This window comes from Condylostylus longicornis, unplaced genomic scaffold (assembly GCF_029603195.1).
Source record: "Condylostylus longicornis isolate FDR11 unplaced genomic scaffold, ASM2960319v2 ptg000034l, whole genome shotgun sequence".
Taxonomy (NCBI): Eukaryota; Metazoa; Arthropoda; class Insecta; order Diptera; family Dolichopodidae; genus Condylostylus; species Condylostylus longicornis.
Window position 1 is genome coordinate 921,777 of NW_026578003.1, and position 20,780 is coordinate 942,556.

At 25.1% G+C, this 20,780-nt stretch overlaps 1 protein-coding gene across 5 annotated transcripts in view; it reads right to left on the bottom strand.

Annotated features, from left to right (window-relative positions):
- LOC129608771 (fez family zinc finger protein erm) overlaps positions 1 to 20,780 on the bottom strand; it is a 30,762-nt gene that overhangs the window by 1,774 nt on the left and 8,208 nt on the right. For 4 of the 5 annotated variants that reach the window (XM_055520479.1, XM_055520480.1, XM_055520478.1 and 1 more), the window contains 4 exons: positions 11,439 to 12,641; positions 8,730 to 8,808; positions 4,251 to 4,340; positions 4,013 to 4,096 (listed from right to left, as the gene is read on the bottom strand). In XM_055520479.1, the coding sequence (XP_055376454.1) occupies positions 4,013 to 4,096; positions 4,251 to 4,340; positions 8,730 to 8,808; positions 11,439 to 12,641 (1,456 nt within the window). The remainder of the gene's footprint in view (positions 1 to 4,012; positions 4,097 to 4,250; positions 4,341 to 8,729; positions 8,809 to 11,438; positions 12,642 to 20,780) is intronic. The other variant, XM_055520481.1, reaches the window with a different exon arrangement.

The following is a 20,780-nucleotide window of genomic DNA, read 5'->3' on the forward strand; positions in this document are numbered from 1 at the left end:
AGGTTTAAGAAAATATATGTATACGAGTACAAAATTTATTTATTCAAAGATGTCAGTATGTTATGTAAATGTATTTGAACTTCGTCATACTTGTTATATATGCTGTTTATATACCTGCATATACACTTTGTGGTTAAATAAATGCGCTTGTGTCAAAAAGAAAACCGAGAACGAAATATAAAAAAACAAAAATGAAAAGAAAAAAATTAAAATATAAATTTACAAAAAAAAAAAAAGGATTGACGTAATTGCGTCGGTTCGCTCTACAAAATTTTCACTTTGTTAAATTTTTTTATAAAATTTTTTTCAGTCTTTTTCTTTTTCCATATTTTTCATACTTTATTTATGTAAATAAATGTACATATGTATGTAATTATGTGTGTATAACAAACATATATGCTTTTACATTTTGAAACTTTTACGTTTTTGGCTTTTGCAAAAACTTTATTTTTCTTTTTATAAAGGGAAAACTTTTGAAACGCTTACGGTATTTTATACAAAGCGTTTTAAGTACTTTTGATGTTACAATTCGTATATGAAAGCGAAAAAAAGGAGTAAAATTTTCCTTCTTTTTTTTTTTTTTTATAATCAAAATATTTATGTATATTTACACATATAATGTACTTTAATAAAAATTAAATACAAAACTATAAAAGTTATTTTAATTTTATGTTTCTTTTTATATTTTTAACTCTCTTGTAAATAATTTTATTTTAAGGATTGTAAATATAAAATGAAAAATTTTTTTTGTGTTTTATTTTTTGAAAATGTTTTCCTTTATATGAGGATAACAGTAAATTCCAATTTTTTTGTAAAATTTTCATTATAATGAAAGTTTGCATAAATAGTTATGAGAGGTGCAATATTTTTAAGTTTAATTCCATGGGAGTGCTCGATTCGGAAAGAAAATGGGAGAACTAAGTTAAAAGAGAAGTTCAAAATGATTCTGTTTTGACTCTGGCTTAATTTAGCCAGGGTGATTCTAAAACTTATAGTAATTTTTTTTGGAAAATTACTTGTATAAATAAATAAAAAAAAATTAATTATAATTCAACAATTAATTATATTTTTGATTTTGAATAATACCAACAATTTTTATGTTTGATCGATTCGAATGCGTTTTTGCGAATGGAAATTTTTTAGAATTTAAGACATTGCTAATGTTAATTCAAAAAACAGTAAAATTAAGCTTAAGAGAATTTATAATACAGTAAGAAAATATGCAAGAGAAAATAAGAAATTCGAAAATTACAAATTTACATACATGTATACAGATACAATCTTACATATAAAATTATTAAAATGAGTTAAACAGTATATTAAAAAATATTAGAAAAAATGTAAAGTTACAATGAACTGTCGAAATCGATCCAAAAAAATTATAACAAAATGATTATTGCTAAATTAGGTATTAACAGATTCAATAGAGCAAACTCTAAACCAGAATTTTAAAAAACAAAAAAAATTCCAAAATTGCTTTTAGTTGTAATTTTGATTTCATTGATTTCATATTGGGCTTTTAAAGTAGCTTTTCTCCCGCCTCCTCCTCGCCTCCCCCCCCCCCTTTCCGCACCGCTTTGATTCAATTACGACTTAATAATATGAAATTTCAAACTATATTTCTTTCAAAATATATCAAGATATTCCTTGGAAGACACGAATTCAGTACAGAATATTCAATTATATTTCTGAACTTCGTTTAACTATTAACAATTTATATATTACAAACAAGGTTTTGGTAAATAAGTTTTGACATGAAAATTTGGAAAAAGAATGTAGTCATATCAGGAAGGACTATGAAGTCAGAAGAATGTACGTTTTATCAAAAAATATAAAATTACGAGAATTAAATGGTTTGAAATTAAATTTTCCGATCTCATTTTTTAACAAATTCAATTTGCATCAAAAATTTGAACAAAAAAATTATCATTTAAGCAAAATTAAATCATGTTTTAAGTCCTGTACCGAAAGAATATATTTAGGAAAGTAAAAATCAAAGCAAATCTATATTACACCTGAATTAATACATTTAGAATACGAAAGGTTACAAATTCGGCTTAGCTCATAGGCGGATTTTGCTTTATTAGCTTTGATATATTTTACAAAAGTATTTCTGTTTAAAAAAGCATTTTGGTAGTTGTTAAGTGGAACGTAATAAAATTTTAAAAACTAATTTACTATGGAATATGTATAAAGTTAAATATTGTAATTCAAAAAGCATCTCGTTAAGAATCATAAAAAGCCATTGTAATTATCATTTTTTCAAGAGGTAGAGAATGCCCTCTATTGTTTTAAAGAATTCTATATTCACTTTTGTCAATTTTTCTGATATCTCGCAGATACATATGACAATATAGTATTTAAAAAAAAAAATGATCTGATATCACTAAATTTTAATTTTAATAATATTTTAATAAAATAAATAATTGTGTTAAAATAAGATCAAATAAACCTCATAATCAAAATTAATTATTTTTAAATTCAATTGCATCTAATATTTGAAATTACTACTTTGAAAATATTGATTACAAAAAACATTTATGTATGTGGTTTAATAATATTGTTATAGTTTGCTATGATTGATTAATTAATTAAATTTTCAATAAATGTTAAAATGGAATGATAATATTGAATTTCAATAAAGTTAAATGGTTATTTTGATTAAGTAAAATTGAATTATTAACATCAAAACCACATTAAAAACAATCAGGTAAAATATATTTTTATATATATATATATACAGGCACATTTATTGAAAATTTAATTAATTAATAAATCATAGGAAACTATAAAAGTATTTCCATTTTCAATTCAAATTTTAAAAGTTTGGAAAAGATTAAACACAACGCATGTATATAAAGAAAATTAAACTATAGTCAAAATGAAAATGATACAAACAGCTTTAAATATAGTGCAAAAAGCGCCTATCGTTTTTACCTCGTCCCCTACCGTTATATAACGTTAACGTTCAATAATATTTATAACAAATTTAACTATCTAAATGCACAAATTTGCATGTGCTAATGGTATATATAGGTTTATACAAAAACGAAATTTCTGATCGAATTCCACTCCAAAAAAATTTTTAATTAGATGCGTCTGCATTTGGCTAACAAACGAATTTCTAATCAAAACAATTGATTATTTTATGAAGCCGACAATAATACTACTCAACAAAAGCTTCGTATGGTATTCATTGAAACCCTTTGCAATCCGAAAGAAAAATGTCTTACATGCAGAAACTAATATAACAAGTTGAAGCAGCATCTCTTATATCAACTACTTAAAATTCAATATTAGGTATATTCGTTGTCATATAGCATTTCGTATGTTTGTAAGCTTGGTATAATTGTTTTTTTCAAAAAAATTTCGGATCTGTCGATTTAATAAAATTTAAGCATTTCATATCATATGATGCACCGAATTTTTCTCATAAATGTTCACTCCGCCTTCGATTTCAATTCAAATCAGGCCTTTGACTAAAAATTTCTATTTTGGTTTTTACTATAGCCCAAGTATTTTTACAGACATTTTTAATTTAGAACTCGTTATCGTATAAACAAGTAAAAATGGTCAGCTCTTTGAGTGTGAAAAAAATTATGACAAATTCCTATACACTTATTATTAATCTAAATTCGATATTCCAAACATCTCATTCAAATTCTAAAGCTTTAAAGAAGTACAAGAAAGGCTAAATGTATTCTTTAAGTAAGCATAATTCACAATTCATTGATCCAATGTTTATCTACTAATAAAGTTTATTTCTTAGAAAAGAAATAATTTTATTAAAATTCTACTACCTCGATTTCATAGGCTTAAATATGGTTGTTCCCTTATTCATAACGAGATTCTATTTCTATTAAAAGTTGTTATCATGTTCCAATTTTAAATATATTTTTTTATTTATTAAAACAACACAATTTATATTTATTAATTAAAAAATAATTATAATTTACTTCTTTTTATAAATAAATATTATAAATAAATTATAACAAAAACAACACCTACTTACCTTTTTTACAAATTTTACACGTAAATGGTTTTGTATCGTTATGAGTGTACATATGAAAAGTTAAATTATATACTTGATGAAAACCTATATATTATAATATTATATTATATACATATATTTGAAAAATAAATAAAAAACAAAATAAAAGATAAAAAAAAAACAAAAAAAGAAAAGAAAAACAGAAAAAAAAAATAAATTCTTTATTAATAAAACGTGAAGAATCTTTTTAATGACTTACTTTTCTCACATATTTCACACTTATATGCTTTCTCTCCACTATGTGTTAATTGATGATTTTTATAGTTTCCTTTTTGATGAAAACCTTTACCTATAATATTTAATAATAATAAATATATATGTACGTACATAATAATGTTCAAAATATACAAAATGAGAATATAGAGAAAATAAATAAAGATCAAACAAATGGTTTGTAAAGTAGCACATTTCCTATGAATTTTAAATTGAAATACGTTTTTAAAAAGAAAAAAGAAATTTTGTACAAAATTAGAATTGTGGAATAAATATATATTGCATATTTTTAGGGAGAAAATAAAAATTCACAAATGCATTAATATAATTTTTAAATTTGGTGGCTCATTTGATTAGTTTTCATAAATAACTGGACTTTTAAGCAGAAAGATTTTTCATGTTACTATTTTTGTTTTTATAGGAATTTAGGATAACTTGCCGTATCGAAGTCAATATTAGACTTGTAAAATCTGTCGTTTAAGAGAAAATCAATAGTAAAAATTCGTAACCAGAACAGGATTAACATAACGGTAAATTTCAACGACTATATTTTGCCATTGTTTTTTGTGTCTATGCTGTATTGCTGCTGTATCACGGTTGAAGAAGCCCTTGATTATTTTCTATTTGTGGCTTGAATATAAAATATTTGTTAAGTAGTTTCATATTTAGAACTTTTGGTAAATTTTGCTAACAGACGCACGGACAGAAGAATTAGAACTAATAAGAAAATTTGTTTTGAAAATTTTATTGAAATTGTTCTTAAAACAAATTTTAATTAAAAAGATTTTCGTATTTAATAAAAGTATTTACAAAAAAAAAAAATTATTTAGTTTTTCAAAGTTGAACAGAGATAGAATAACAAAAATTATGTAAGACTATGTGAAATTAAAAAGGATGATAAGAAATGATGAGGTTGCAATATAAAGAGTAAATCGAAATGTGAAAAGAAATTTGTTAGATTTTTCAAGAAAATTCTCGAAATATTGTAGGTTGAATGTTGTATGTGTGCGTACATATGATAACGTATTATATACATTTTTAATAATATTATCGTGAAGAACTTATACAATAAAGTAAAAAAAAATTAATAATTCAATACCTTCTATTAATTACTTTCAAAAAATTTATGAATAAAACTATTTTTCAATAATTATTTTTGGAAATTTCGAGATCAAATCAATTATTTTATAATATACAAATATGTGCAAGCCCATAATTTTAATAAATAAAATATTTATTAATTAAAAAAATTGGTATTTGATTAATATTTATAACCCACACACTTACTATATTATTTGTTACAAATTAGATTAAATAATTTATTTTAAAAAATTGTTAAGTATTTAGGACAGCATACAAGTATGTGCTATTATGTAATAAAAATTTCGAAATTTATTTTTAAATCGATAATTATTTAGACGTAAGTCCACTTGATTATGAATCTGTGGTTTTGATTAAAAAAAATTTACAAAGTCACAAAAATTCTGAGATTATTCATAGTTTAAATTTAATTTTTAAATAAAATTTTTATATATTAATTATTCACTTACGAATAAATAAATGAGGTATGTCAATAAAATTTTGAACTAATAAAATATCCCAACAAGATAAATTAAAGTCATAAAAAATTCGAACTACTTTCTAGGAGCAAACAAAATACAAACCGTTTGCACTTGTAATCACAGAAACAATATATGCAAACGCATTGTGTAACAGTCAAAATTCGTTCACGATACGAGTATAAAAAATCAAATTTAATTTATAAAATCTATATACATAAGTTTAAATTGTCAAAATTTTAATTTGATATACAAATATTCGGAAAACTTCCTACTGAAAATTACTTCAAATATATTTTGAATGACATTCAAAGCCTTATCATGTCTTTCGTATCGTTAGTTTGAGGTATAGACATAAATGTATTAATAAAAGGAAGTTTTCTTTTCATAACAATAAAAAAAATAGAATAAGTGTATTTTTTCATCAGTGTCAAATTTTGAGCTGACCTTAATGAAGCTATAACATCGAAATTTCGAACAAACAAATATATTATTGGGGCTATTAACGTCTGTGAGATAAAAATCGGTGAAATTTCTTGACTCCATTCGGTAGCTATGTCATTCAACTTGCATAATTGTTGTTTGCATTAAAATTTTGCATAAATTAATATGATAATACGGCAACTAATATTTCAACACGAATATATGTTCGAAGGGTATTAAAAATTCGCCAATAGGACAACAACTTCTTACGGGTGTCACTGAGTCAAATGATCAATTCCATTTCTTCGTCGTCTCTACTAAATCTTATGACTTTCATTAAAATACGGAATTTTTAAAAAAAACAAAAAAATTACATTTGAAAGTCTTTGCGTTATGCTTATTAAAACAAACACCACTCTTTCGTCATATATGAAAAATTATTCACAAAAAAAAAAAAATCTGTCATTCAAATATTTAAGCGGGCAATTTGAAGGCAAGAAATTCTTATATTTTTTTTTCTGATTTAAAATGTGATTTATAAAAATAACGGGCAAAATATTTTTTTGTTTTATAAATGCAAGTTATAAGAACCCTTTTTCAACTCCTACAGAATTGTCCTTTTTTTATTTTATTTCAAAATTAAATATTTAAAAAATAATATTAGGTATATGTACACATACTTATATAAAAACTATATTTGGAATACAAGCGATGTTTTGAAAATATTTTTGAATGCTCTTCTCATCTCAAAATAATAAAAAAACTTGAAAAGAAAAAATACATTTGCTCTATACCATTGTATTTTCTATATTTTTTTCTTTTTGTGCCAGAATCCCCCTTGAAAATTTATTCTTAAAATATTGTAAAAAATTAAATCGCCATAATTGAATGTTTATGAAACAAATTTTTCTAACTGGCACAAAAAAGCAAAACGAAGTCAAAAGAACAAAAGAGAAAAATTTTTATGAACAAGAAAACTATTTACAAAAATATAGTATGCATACTCGTATACATATATGTATGTTCGTGTCGCGTATACTCAAACGGATATCGTTTAAAAAATCGCTTATAAATTCCGCTTTTAATAAATTTTTTTAAACAAAAAAAGACTCTTTCCCCTTTATTTTGGGTTTTAATTCTATAATCACAAATATTACTGAATATTGAAGTGCTTATAAGAGTATACACATAACCTTATGTATGTAAAATTAAAAATTGGTACTCAAATTCTTTAACATTTACTATATATATATGTATGTGCTTACTATATAAATATTTTTCATACAGTTACACGTTAGTATAGCGGCAAATGTCATTTTGTTAGCGGAATTCATGTATATGTACATAACCAACTACTTGCTGTGAATGCAATATTCTGAAAATCAAAAAAAAAATTAACAAAAAAGGACAATTAATTCTTAAAATTACTAACGCAACTTTTTCTTTACACAAAAATGCCTAACATAGTGTGTAAAATATAAAAATTGGCACTACTTTAAATGGTATATTAAACGATAATATACTCGGTGTTAGGGGTGATAAAAATTGTAATGAGTGCAGACATGCATGTTGTATTATAATAAACAAAACTATAATGACATTTTTATATTCTTATATTATATTTTAGAATAAAATCGAGAAAATCAGTGTTAAGTCGAATGTTATAAATTATTTTAGATGTTAACGGACTTGTATAATTTAAATAAATTAGGGTAAAATTAATTTGAAGTAATAATAATCGTACATAGGTTATTGCACACTAAATATTTAAATATTTGACATTTTTTGTGTTTTCATAATATAAATATGATGTTGTCAATGTCAAATTATTTTGTGACCGCCTAAATATTATTACACATTTGGGGTATTTTTACTTTGTCATAGCGAATGTAACACTATAAGAAGGAAACATCTGTGACCCCATATATCAATTATATATAATGCTTGTTCAAAATCGATTTAGCTATGCCCGTACTTCTATCCATCTGTTTATCTGACTCCTGTTAAAGTGTTCATTTCAGATTGCAAAGAGTTAATGACCTAAAAAACTGGTACAGACGTAAAATATTACTGGACGTAGGAAGGTATTGAAAATTAATAAGATTGGCTCAAGTATAGGATAGGGTAGATAGTAAGTTACCTGCCGCACAAGATCCCAGTAGGGACTTTAAAAAAAAATTCACAAAACACGCGGTCGTGGAGCATATAGTTGAAAAAGTATCCGAAATTCCACAATTTTTGTTCGACAACTTTTTTTCAGCACTTGCTCACCATGGTCTTGAAAACATTCTTTTAAAAAATTAATATAATATAATCATCTAACTTGTAGATGCAAAGATGCTGAAAACGCTCATCTTTTTGATGAGCTCTCTCTATAAACTTAATTTATTTTTAATTATGATGCTGAGCGAATGTCAAAAGAAATGAGAGTTTCGATAACTTTAAATTTATTTTATAATATTATTATTTTTACTTTTACTTACCACAATATTCACAAACGAATGGCTTATAACCAGCATGTATTCGAGAATGTGTATTCAATGTTGAAGATCTATTAAATGCCTGAAAATAATAGAATATTAATTTTGAATTAAACGAACGTAAGACTAATTTGTTTTTTTGTTAAAACAAAAATAAAATTATTTTTAAATTTCTAAAATGTAGTAGTAAAATATAAAATTTAAGCTCATTTAATTCTCAGGAGTCGAAATTTCGATTTAAATTTCTTACTTAGTATCTACGCAGTCGAAAATTCAAATAGAAATAGGTATGATAATAAATTGTGCGAAATTCAAATTTATTATAATTAAAAATTATTTATCATCATTTTACTTTAAAAAAAATCTGACATTAAATCTGGTGAGCATAGAATAATTTCCACTATTTGCCCGTCAGACATAAAATATAAATGCTATTTGTGGTTTCAAACAAATTTAAAGCAATCAAAACCAGTCCACGAATTAATTAATTCAAGATATTGAGTAGAAAATTAAATTTTTATAATTATAATAAAATTAATAAATTAATTTTATTTTACATAAGACTTATTATAAATTTAAGTTAAAGTTTGTGCTTTTATAAGAAAAGTATAAAAAGCAATAAATTGCCATTTTCATAAAAAATTTCTAATATTCAAAATACTTTATACGTATGCATATTATTTCCCATAATTTATATATGTACCACAGAAGTAATGAATATCAATTTAAATATGTAATTCATATGTCTGCAGTGTTCATAAAATTTTTAAGTCTTTTCTCATAGATCTATTTCTCATTTGTATACTCAAATAAATAATATAATAATATCATAGATATTCATAGAGTATTCCGTCAACAAACCCCATTTATATTTTAATTTCGTTAACATATTCAAATTTTCATTTATAAAATATTAATATAATGGTATTATACATCTGCATCATCTTAAATATGAATTCGTTAATATTTCACTTATGTGACTAAAAATACCAACATGTAATTGAGAAACGAATTGAACCATTAACTGGTTAGATCAAAAATATTAGCTTGTCCTAATTTTTTTTTTATCCCAGAAGATTCCATATAATAACCCTTTCAGCTTTTCATTAATATGGGACAACCGGTACGTATACAAGATGTATATGCATATATGGCAAAAATTTCGTAGACAACCAGGAAATGATATCATCATTCAATGTTATTTAAATTAAATCCATTTAAAATGAAAATTTTTTTCAATAATTTAATATTCACATTTTGTTCCTCATTTTTGTTTGCGTTTATCTAAAATCTGAATGAGGACGACCCATATGCATTATAAAATATTTATGATTGGAATAACAAAAAAAAAAACAAGAAATTCTTTTCGCTTGACTTATTTTCAATTGGTTACTAATGATGGTAGCCATTGATACCAATTTTTAAATTACATCTCCATACATACATATATAGATGCATTCCTAATATATGAATATAAAGTTGAAAACTTTTTACTGCGTTGACAACTCTTAAGGAAACAACACACCCTTAATGAAAATATTCTCGTTTATTAAAAAAAAAAAAAATTTTTTTTATTAATAAATAAGTGGCATAATAAATGGCCAATGTAATATTCTAAGAATTATTTTTTTATAGGTATACTTAAGGAAATTTGTTAAATTAAAAAAAATAATGACAATATAAGACTTGTTCCTATATTATTATAATATTTTCTTTATTAACTCTTCACTTTTAATAAAATTATATTGTCACATATTTTTTAGCCTACACAAAATATAAAATTATTAAAATATATATGTTCCTTTTTATAATAGACCCATATTATCATATGCAAAACATGCGATTTCCGATTGATACTTCTAGGATGTGTCACAGTAAATTATTCAAATTCATTAGGTCTAACAGGCACAAGTACGAGTATAATAGACAATAGCGAAAAATATGAACATTTTTCGACTAATTAATTCTAGACATGGTATAGGCAATTAAAATAAAATTGAACATACATAAGTGCATCTTACATAATACGTATACTCATATAATATGTACATATGTACACATGCAAATTTAAATAATTCAAATTTTTTCTATGTGAAGCTTTTTGTAGATATTTATATAAAGAAAAAAAAATAGAAAAAGTGTTTAAGTTAAAAGATGCAGTTTATTTTTGAATAAATAAACCTTTTTCAAATGTCAAAAAAAATATATGAACATTCGTTTATATTGTATATATATAAATACATAAATTAAATGTTGAAATAGCAATACCGCATGTTAAGATTCTTAAATTCAATACGCTTACGTCAAAATACCGCACGTCTATTATGAGAGCACAAAAATATTGCTCTTTTTGAATATTTGAGCATAAGGACATTGGAAGTTCAAACAATATTCAAAATTAGAGCTGCTCAGTGCCAAATGATTTGTTGTTTATTTCATATACTTAGTTGTCAGACAAATACTATATAACGGTTTTGCATCCTCTTATAAAAGTAAAAATATATTTCTAATTCACGAGATTTGTACTATGTATATTTTGCTCCAATTATCATTTTGTCTTAAACTATGGTCAAATCAATAGTTTATAGACTGAACTTGCAATAGTCAAACCACGTCCAACGCAATATTATACTAAATACTATTAATAAAACATATAAAGAATACACTATGACTAAGTCCTAATACAAATAAGGTAAAAAATAAAACTCTTACCTTTCCACAAGTGTAGCACTTATGAGGTTTTTCTGTTGTATGAATAATTTTATGTCGACATAATGTTGAAGCTTGCCGAAAACCTTTACCACATATTTTACATACAAATGGTCTAGCACCAGTATGAACTGGCATATGTCGTGTTAAATTATAATGGGCATTAAATACCTTACCACATTGAAGACATGAAAAACTTTTCTGTTTATTATTATTATTATTATTGTTATTATTATTATTGTTACTACAAGATGATGACGATGTTTTTAAATCGCCTAGACTAGAATCACATTTATTTTCTATCACCGATAAAGATGTTGTTGATGGTGTTACATTATTACCGACATTACCAGCTAATGAAGATGCCGTTGATTTTCTTTTTAATATTGATGCTGTTGAAGAAGTTGAATTAGCAGCTGCCGCTACAGCAGCAGCCGCCGAATAATTAAATGCTGACTTATTTAAGTAAATATTTAAAATTCGTTTATCTCTATGATTTTGATTTAAAGACGGATTAAATGGGGCCAAATGTATTGATTTAATAAAATTTGATTGATGCTCAATTGCTGATACAGCAGCAGCTGCTGCTGCTTGTGATGATGGTGATAATGATGTTAATGTTGAATTATTTATACTATCATTTGAAGTATTACAATTATTATTACTGCTACTATTATTTGTATTATGTTGTAATGATGTTATAGATGTTGTAAATTCCGCTGCTGCACATACTAATTGTCCAGGATAATATAGAAGTGGATAATTTGATAATAAATATTGATGTCTTGTTGTATTATTCAAATGATTACTATATGATGAAGGAATATATTTTTTAAATGCTGAATCAGTTATTCGATAATCTGAATCATCACAATCATTATTATAGGAAGAATTATTATCATCAGAATTTGATTCATTATCATTTCTAATATCTGGTTCCATAATTTTTGCAATTGAAAATTTAAGTGGCCTATCCCTATGGGCTTCAACAGATGAAGATGCTGTTGTAGCAGTTGTAATTTGTGGTGGGGTTGTTGACATTTTATTTTGTTCATTAATATTAACATTATTTTTACTAAGTGATATTGGTTTATCATCTTCACATTTTTCAACATCAATAACGGTTGGAATATCATCGTTAAGATCATCGTCATCTTCTTCTCCAGATATTTCACATCGTCTAAGGTTTTGATCTTTAAAAGAATTCTGTAAAATAGAACAAAAAAAATTATTATTGATTTATAAGGGAATTAAAGTTGATTTGTGTTCTATTTAAATCTAAATTATTTTCAGATATTAAACAATATTTATGCCTTATAAGGCACAATATTGATCAATATTTAAAATGAAAATTAATTTTTTTTATTGAATAAATTTTAAACTTAATTAATAGACATTGAAAGTTTTAAAATTACTAAAACAGAATCAAGACTATCTTACATATTTTTACAATAAGTGAAAGTAATTAGATCTATTAGATTAGGTTAGGTTGACCCGAAAGGTACCAATCGCGCCACTTTAATCTGTTTTGCTATACTATATCTTTCTTTTGAATCAGCCCAAATGACTCAAAAACCGATCAAGATCCCTAACATTTATAGGCAACATTTGGGAAATAAATTTCTGATAAAACAGAAAAAAAGAATGAAAATTCTTAAGAAGTCGTAATTTTGTTGCTCTTAATCTACAGGTGATACTTATAAAAAATACAGTTGTTCTTCTGCATCGCGTAATTTAATAGTGCATTCCTTTTACAGAACAGGATTTTTCCTACGCTGTGTGTTTGTATATTGAACACTTTTGTGTTAAAATCCTATTTACTAACTATATAACAATAAAAACTAACTTTCAAAATTTTAAAACTGAATCTTAGACGTAAATTATATTCCAATAGCTGCAATCTATGTAACTAATTATTTCATAACTATTTTGTATAAGTTAGCGTAATTAGGAGTACATATACGAATAGAGTGCATACATTTACACCATAATGGACTGGAAAATTGCCCTTAAATGGAACATCATAAATATTTTTTGGCCCAGAAGCCATTATAAAGTGGCGAGACACACTCAATATTCCCTATATATGTACTTTGAATTTAATATGAGCGTACCAATACAATCGTTACGTACAATCAAAATATTTCATATATGAAAGATAAAATTTTTGAACAATTCATTTAGTTGAGGTTTTACGTTTTACATTAAGAACGACAACCTCTAAAACATATTATTTAAGAAAACAATAAAAAAAAACCATTTTATGCATAATAAATTTCATATTTTGCACATTTATACAAGCAAAAAAATAAATAATCAACACGCTTTTTTTAAATGTGGTAAAACAAAAAAAAAAATAAAAAATGAATAAAACATGACTTTTGTTTTTTTGTTTTTTTTTTTTTTTTACTTTCAACAATATTTTTTTCTTTGGTTTCTATTTACTTTTCCTAAAACAAAAGATGCATTTAAAATCCATTTAATCTCAACCCACATATTTTTTATTATAAGAATAAAATTGCATAACAACAGAACAAAAAACAAAAACAAAACAAATTCGTCCTAGTAAGTAAAAATTTTTAAAACTAGGATAAAAATCCTTTTTCATACCACGTTTGTGTTTTTTATTCTTCATATTTTTTTTAATAAAACAAAAAAAAAATATGGTAGAAACTATATGAAAAAGCAAGAAGACAATTAGTGACTAAAATGTGATTTTTATACACAATATTATAAAATATCCTTTTAACACACTTATATACATAAAAACATATACGATGAAATGAGTTAAAAAATTTTAATGTTATATAAAAATCACTTTATCATTAACAAAAAACTCAATTTTAATGGTGCGTTTTAATTGTAATCTTAAAAGCATATTTTTTAATAAACTCGCTAAGGATATTAAAAAAATTAAAAGATAAAATTTATATTTTAATTCTAATTTCAATAAATTTAGAATTTCAATGGGAAATATTCCATAATTTTAATTTATGTCATTGTACATATATGTATGTATACATGTTAATGTGTGTGCGTCTGTAAAATACAATTACAATGCATATTAAGCATAATATTTTACATTTTTAATTGCATTCAATTATATAAAAAATGTCGACGCTTTTGGGATTATACGAAAATTAAGAAATAGGCTAATGGTTTTAATTCTATAAGGCTTTAATCTTTCTATTCAAAATGAAAACATATACAAGATAAAAAGGATACGTATATATGTATATACATTTTGTTCTGTGATCAGACATTTTGTTCTGAAGTGATTATTTGTAGAATTAGGAAAGAAATATATAATGGGAATTCAAAACTATATATAGAATGTATGTATAAGATTATTAAAAAATCTTAATAAAAATTAAGAGAAAACTAATGATCAACATGAAAAGATGAGCCATAATTAATATATTCTGCTATACATACAATATTATATGACATTATGAAGAATGAATTGAACGTGAATCTTACTAAAAATATCGTATTTTAATTAAAATTATCATCAATTGAATTTCAAACTACAAATATAGTTCCTGTTTCTTCAAATATTAATTTCATTTTAATTTATTATTTATGTATTTGATATTGAATATTTGGGGCAAAATCAATGTTGTAACCAGTTAAACATATAAAAATAATTTACAACATTTTTGTAGTTTGCAAATTAAAAACTAATTTATGCGAATAGGTTTGTTTTACATTATTTAAGAGATCGATACTTTTGTGGGCTCCTGTCTATATATATATATATATAAACTTTTTTTTCCTAATTGTTTGATTCTATGCTTTTAGCAAAAAGATCGTGAGGAATTAGAATTTTTTCATGTTAGATAATTTAAAGTGAACGGAATTTGGTGGAAAAGCCTGAAAATATGCAAAAAATTTAAAAAATTTTTAATGAAATATTCTAATAAAACTATTAATTAAAACGAACATTTTATTAAAATGGAAAAAAAATTGTTGCTTCTTTTGCCAAAAATAGTACCGGATCTTTTTTAATGAAAATAATTCAAAATTATTCTTTGACACCTTATACATAAATATATTTTACCACAATATCTATTGAAATACTCGCTGAACATTGTATAACAATGGTTCACCTGTAAATAATGGGCAAGGTAAAAAGTGAATTGTGTGAGGCTGCGGCCCACTTAAGGTCAAGGTGCTTCGGGCAGAGGTTTTTGATCGCTCCGAAAGTCTCACGACTTCCTTAGCGAACTTAATACTGAGATTCGTCAGGGCCTAGCGCTCAGGTAAGTGGATCGACAATAATAAAATATCCTATGTGTCTGAATTAATTTCATTTGTTATTCAAACTTCCTTTAATTCACTTATTAAATTTGATTTATAGCCGTGTACCGAAATTGTACCTATATTATATTTATTTTTTTAGAAAATCGTGTCAGAAACTTCAATTTGAATCACCAAAAGTGAATCAAAATTGTTCTTAATAATATTCCAAATTAAAATTTTATATATACGTAATGGTATATATGGAAGAACAGTGAGGACATACAAAAACCATGAAAAAATAATTTCCTAATTAAATTTTTGAACAAAAATTTTTTTTTTAAATTTTATAAATTAGGTTACAAATGTCTTCAGAATTATATGATGTTAATTACATATGCACATTATATAAAGTAAATATAACACACGTATACACACATAACACTTAAATAAATAATTTATATTTTTTATACCCGTACGATCGTATGTTCGAAGGGTATACTAAATTTGCCTTACCGTTTGTAACGCTAAGAAATAACGGTCTTAGATATAGACTCAAGTATATGTTTTTGATCAGCGTCGAATTCTGAGTTGATTTAGTTTTGTCTGTCCGTCCGTCCTAGCGATAACTCAAAAACTAATAGAGCTAAGTTCACCAAATTTTCACAAATGATTTATTGTAGTAAGTGCCAGAACCCTGTTTAAATTGGACATGTTCGGGGCACCGGTTCGGGTAGCTGCCATATAACTTAAAAATTTATTTGCCTATATCTCAGAAATTATAGAAGCTACGGTATTGAAATTTCACACAAGCGAATATATTAGTAGCGCCGATGTGTTTAATAAAATTCGTTAAAATTGCTTGGCTCTTTCTGGTAGCTGCCATACAACTTCAGTAATAGTTTGGCATACACAGTATTTTGAAAAATATTGTACTAAAATTAATATTGTAATACGGTAACTTAAAGTCATAATCTGTTTCATAGTCAGGTACAGCATACTTATTCGCACATAGGATAACAAATTCGTACGAATATCACGGAGTTGACAAGGTCAACCCTATTTTTTTTTCTCGTTTTTTTTCTATATTTATTTGTATATACGAAGAAAATATTAGATGTACTATAGCTTTCGTTGATATACACACATAAAATCTCTCTCTTAAGTAGAATTTCTACATTTTTTTTCAGAAAACAGAAATTTCAATATTGAAATGATAACACATAAACATTTATTTCAGAAAAAGATTAGTGAAAAATGAATAAAATTGAAAAGAAAAAAAAATTACAGACTTTCTTTGTGGGTCACAACTTAACGCAGACGAATGAACAGATGAACAAATTAACTTTGAAAACGTTTCGTTAAAAAATAATTTTTTTTTGTCTTTTTTGTTAAGTACAAAGTAAAATATTTACTGTACTACTATAATAATCCCTACATAATCTATAAACTAGTGTAGTTTCTCTACATAATTATTGCATTCAAAATATTGTAATAATCATTTCAACATTGTCAGTTTTAATCCTCATCATCAAGAGTCAACAAAAGAAAGATTTCCACTCTTTCAGAAATATTAAAGAAAAGACTAAAAATGTTAAAACACACAAGAACAAAAAAAAAAAAACCAAAAAGGCAAATAATAATTTTACAAAAAGAGAAACAAAGGAAAAGCGATTTAAAGTTTACCCACAACTAACAGAAATAACACAAAGCAAAAAAAAAAAAAAAAGACAAAAAACAAGATAAAAAAGAAAGAAGGAGCAGAATAATAAAGTAGTTAGTGCACTTTAAAAATTGGTAAAACGCAACTCCCTTGTTGTTTTATCATTCACTTTTTATGATTTCTACTATAAAAAAAAATAATAGCACAAAAATATCATCCACACAGGATACAAAGTCAACGCCAATTAAAGGAAGCAACGAATTTAAACAAAAAAAAAAAACTGAAAAGCATATAAAACAGAAAACAAACTAAGGAAAGTATTTAAGGAGCGACACGTGACTAGACACCACCACCGTCATCGCTAGTTACAACTACTGTTTTCCCAATGTGTTTTAAAACCGGCAATGAACAAATTATTGTTAAATAATCGCATACACAAAAAAAAAAAGAGAAAAACAAAGAACTAAATATTAAGGCGGTAAAAATCAACGTACATACATGAATACATTGACATGAGAATAATAGCGAACGGATGACAAATAATTACAAAAAAATAAATAAAATTGAAAAAAAAATTTGTTTGACTTTCTTTTTTTCATTTGTTTTTATATTTTCATAGTTAAATTCTATATGTTTGTACGTCATGTGTTCATTTTGATGCGAACAATTATTATTTGGGTGGAAAATAATGTAATGCATTACGTAATTTATTCACGATGAACTCACGATAATGTAAACTATGAAATTTTTTCAATGCTAGAACGGCAAAGTTTTAAACAATTAAGGCATAAAAACTTTTAAAGCTTTGAGCAGTGCCAACTTCAAAAATGAGTGTGCCGGAAAATCACTTAAATCCAAATTATGTGATTGAACAAATTAAAATTTGATTGAACAATATTCATTTCTTTGAATTATGTTTAAAGAATTTGATCAGAGTGAAAGATAACGTTGAGAAAGTGTTGAATAGAAAATCGAATTGCCATTGTTTCTAATATTTAATTGATGTTGCAATTAATAAAGATAACAGCGGTAGCCAAAATGAAGAATTATTTGTTGCTCTCGGGAGTGTATCCGAACCGATATCTTTAGTTTTTATGTTTTTTATATTTAAAAAAGCTGATTTCATTTCAGTCACTGAAAAGAAATTGCGAAAGAATAAGTGCAATGTTGTAACAAATTTCATTTCGGTTCAGTTTAAAAATGATATAACTCATGGAAAACTGCATGAGCTAAGCAAAACAGTGGCGTATTCGTTTTATAAATTAACCGATTCGAAATCGATGTAAAAATTGTAAGCTTATCTTTATCTTACTTATTATATTATAAGTAAATTTTATCTTTTGCAAAATGGTTCAGACTATTTAAAAGCTTGATCCCGAGTGTAATAGATTTTTAAAAAGTTATTTCAATTGGTTCTCTCGAGGTATACATTTATTCACGGCAGTTCGAAAACTTTTAAGAATTTAATTTATTATAAAATAAAGGTGAAGATATTTATTTAAAGCCAAAAGAGATGCAAAAAGAAGCTGTTGGGACTTTAAAATTTCAATTTTTAATTTACGACATATTGCAAAGACTGCCAAGTAGAATAGAAGAACAATAATCATTTTAAAATAAAGAAATTCTCAAAATCTAAAAGTTAACCAATTTGCAAACGTTTTGCTTTCACGATATTTTGCTGACTATGTCCTAAATAATTCGGTTTTACTGTACATACTAGATATTCATGGAAGATGTCTTTTAAAAACCGATAAAACGCCAATTTGCAATAAAACCACCGTTTTTTTTCTTTTCTTTAATTTTTTTTTTGCTTTTGTTGTTTACATCACTTAAGCGTTTGTAAATAATTTTTTTTTTTATTTTGAATTTATGCTGCACAATTTTTTAATTTTAAAAAAATAAATTTTTAAATATTGCTTTTATTTTTTGAGTGAAGACAATAGAAACAAACCGTGAATACGTGAGTTTTTTGTTTTGTTATTTTCAATAATTTAAAAAAATCAGCAAGATTTTTAATTTTGATATTCGCAGTCTTTTGTTTTATTGCCACCATTTAAGTTTGTTTGCTATTTGCTTTTTATATATTTATTATAATTTTCATTAATAACAAAATTGTTTGCAATTCAAAAACTTCCATAACAACTCATTGAAGAAATACACGATAAAAAATAGTAAGCGTTAATGCTTCCGAATCGTAGCTTGTGTAGACATTAAAGTTCAAAGTCTAAAAAGTGCGATTGTAATTGTTAGAGAATTCTACCTTTTCTACTCAACTCAAACAAAAACGGAAAACAATATTTTTCAATTGTGAATCAATTGTAATTATAACTGTAAATTAATATAAAACTCTCTTAAATTTAATTAATATAAATCTTAAGCTGATTATAACTAATTAAAACAATGGGGAAAAAGAAATGGAGAAAAACCAGAATTCCAGATGAACAGCGCATGGTTCCCAGACGAATGCAAAATTGAAAATGATGTCAGTTCCGGTGTCTTTAAAATCAGGCCACACCTTATCCTTTTTAAGAGATTTTCTAGACCGAGAGCTTGGTTCTGAACTTTATGTTAGAAAATTTTAGTAGAACGTATGTTAAACTACTAATAAATTCTAGGGTATTCATAGGCAAAGTCATTGAAATCAGTTTTAGTATATGAATTTCTGCAGAAGATTGTGGAAAAAATTTCGTCCTATTGTAGTTTTTACCGAATGTTGACTGTTTTGACAGTCAACATCACAAAATCGGCTCAGCTCTAAAATATTTGAAGTGAAATTTTTTTGTAGAATAAATTACGTTCGGTGAAACTAAGAATTCGGTTCCTTCCTATTCTGGTTATTGTTGTCGGATTTTTATTGAACCAAAATCTTTGATAACATTATGGGGGACCAAATTCTTGTAAATTTGACTATATGGAAAAGATTGAACATATTTTTTGGCCTAAACTAACTTATACATTGGAGCAATATGTACTAGCATCCTCGAGCCTGCTTGGGAATTGATCATTTAATAAAATAATTCCCAAATCGCAATCACAAATCTAATCAAAATGAACAATTTTTTATTTGTAAATACGTCATCTATATCCTAACTTAGTTTTTCAAATTAAAATGTGAATCATGTAATGTAAGTGTTTACTCTAATTTACTGATATGCTAAAGAATCGGTATATATATCTAAGTAAAAGTCTTCTTTATGCTATATATTCCGTTTAAATTTTAATTTTTCTGATTTAACTCTTGACTCACGCAGCATCATTGTGATTCATATTATATAATGATCTACTCCAAAATTTACCACCTGGAGATTAAAAAGTGGCCCTTTTTTTATAAAGTATCCTTTATAATTGTTTCTTTTCAGTTTGAACTTGAAGAAAAAGAAAAAAGTAATCACCTTTATAGTTCAGCATTAGTTGTTAACCTTTCACTTCAAAATTTCAGTACT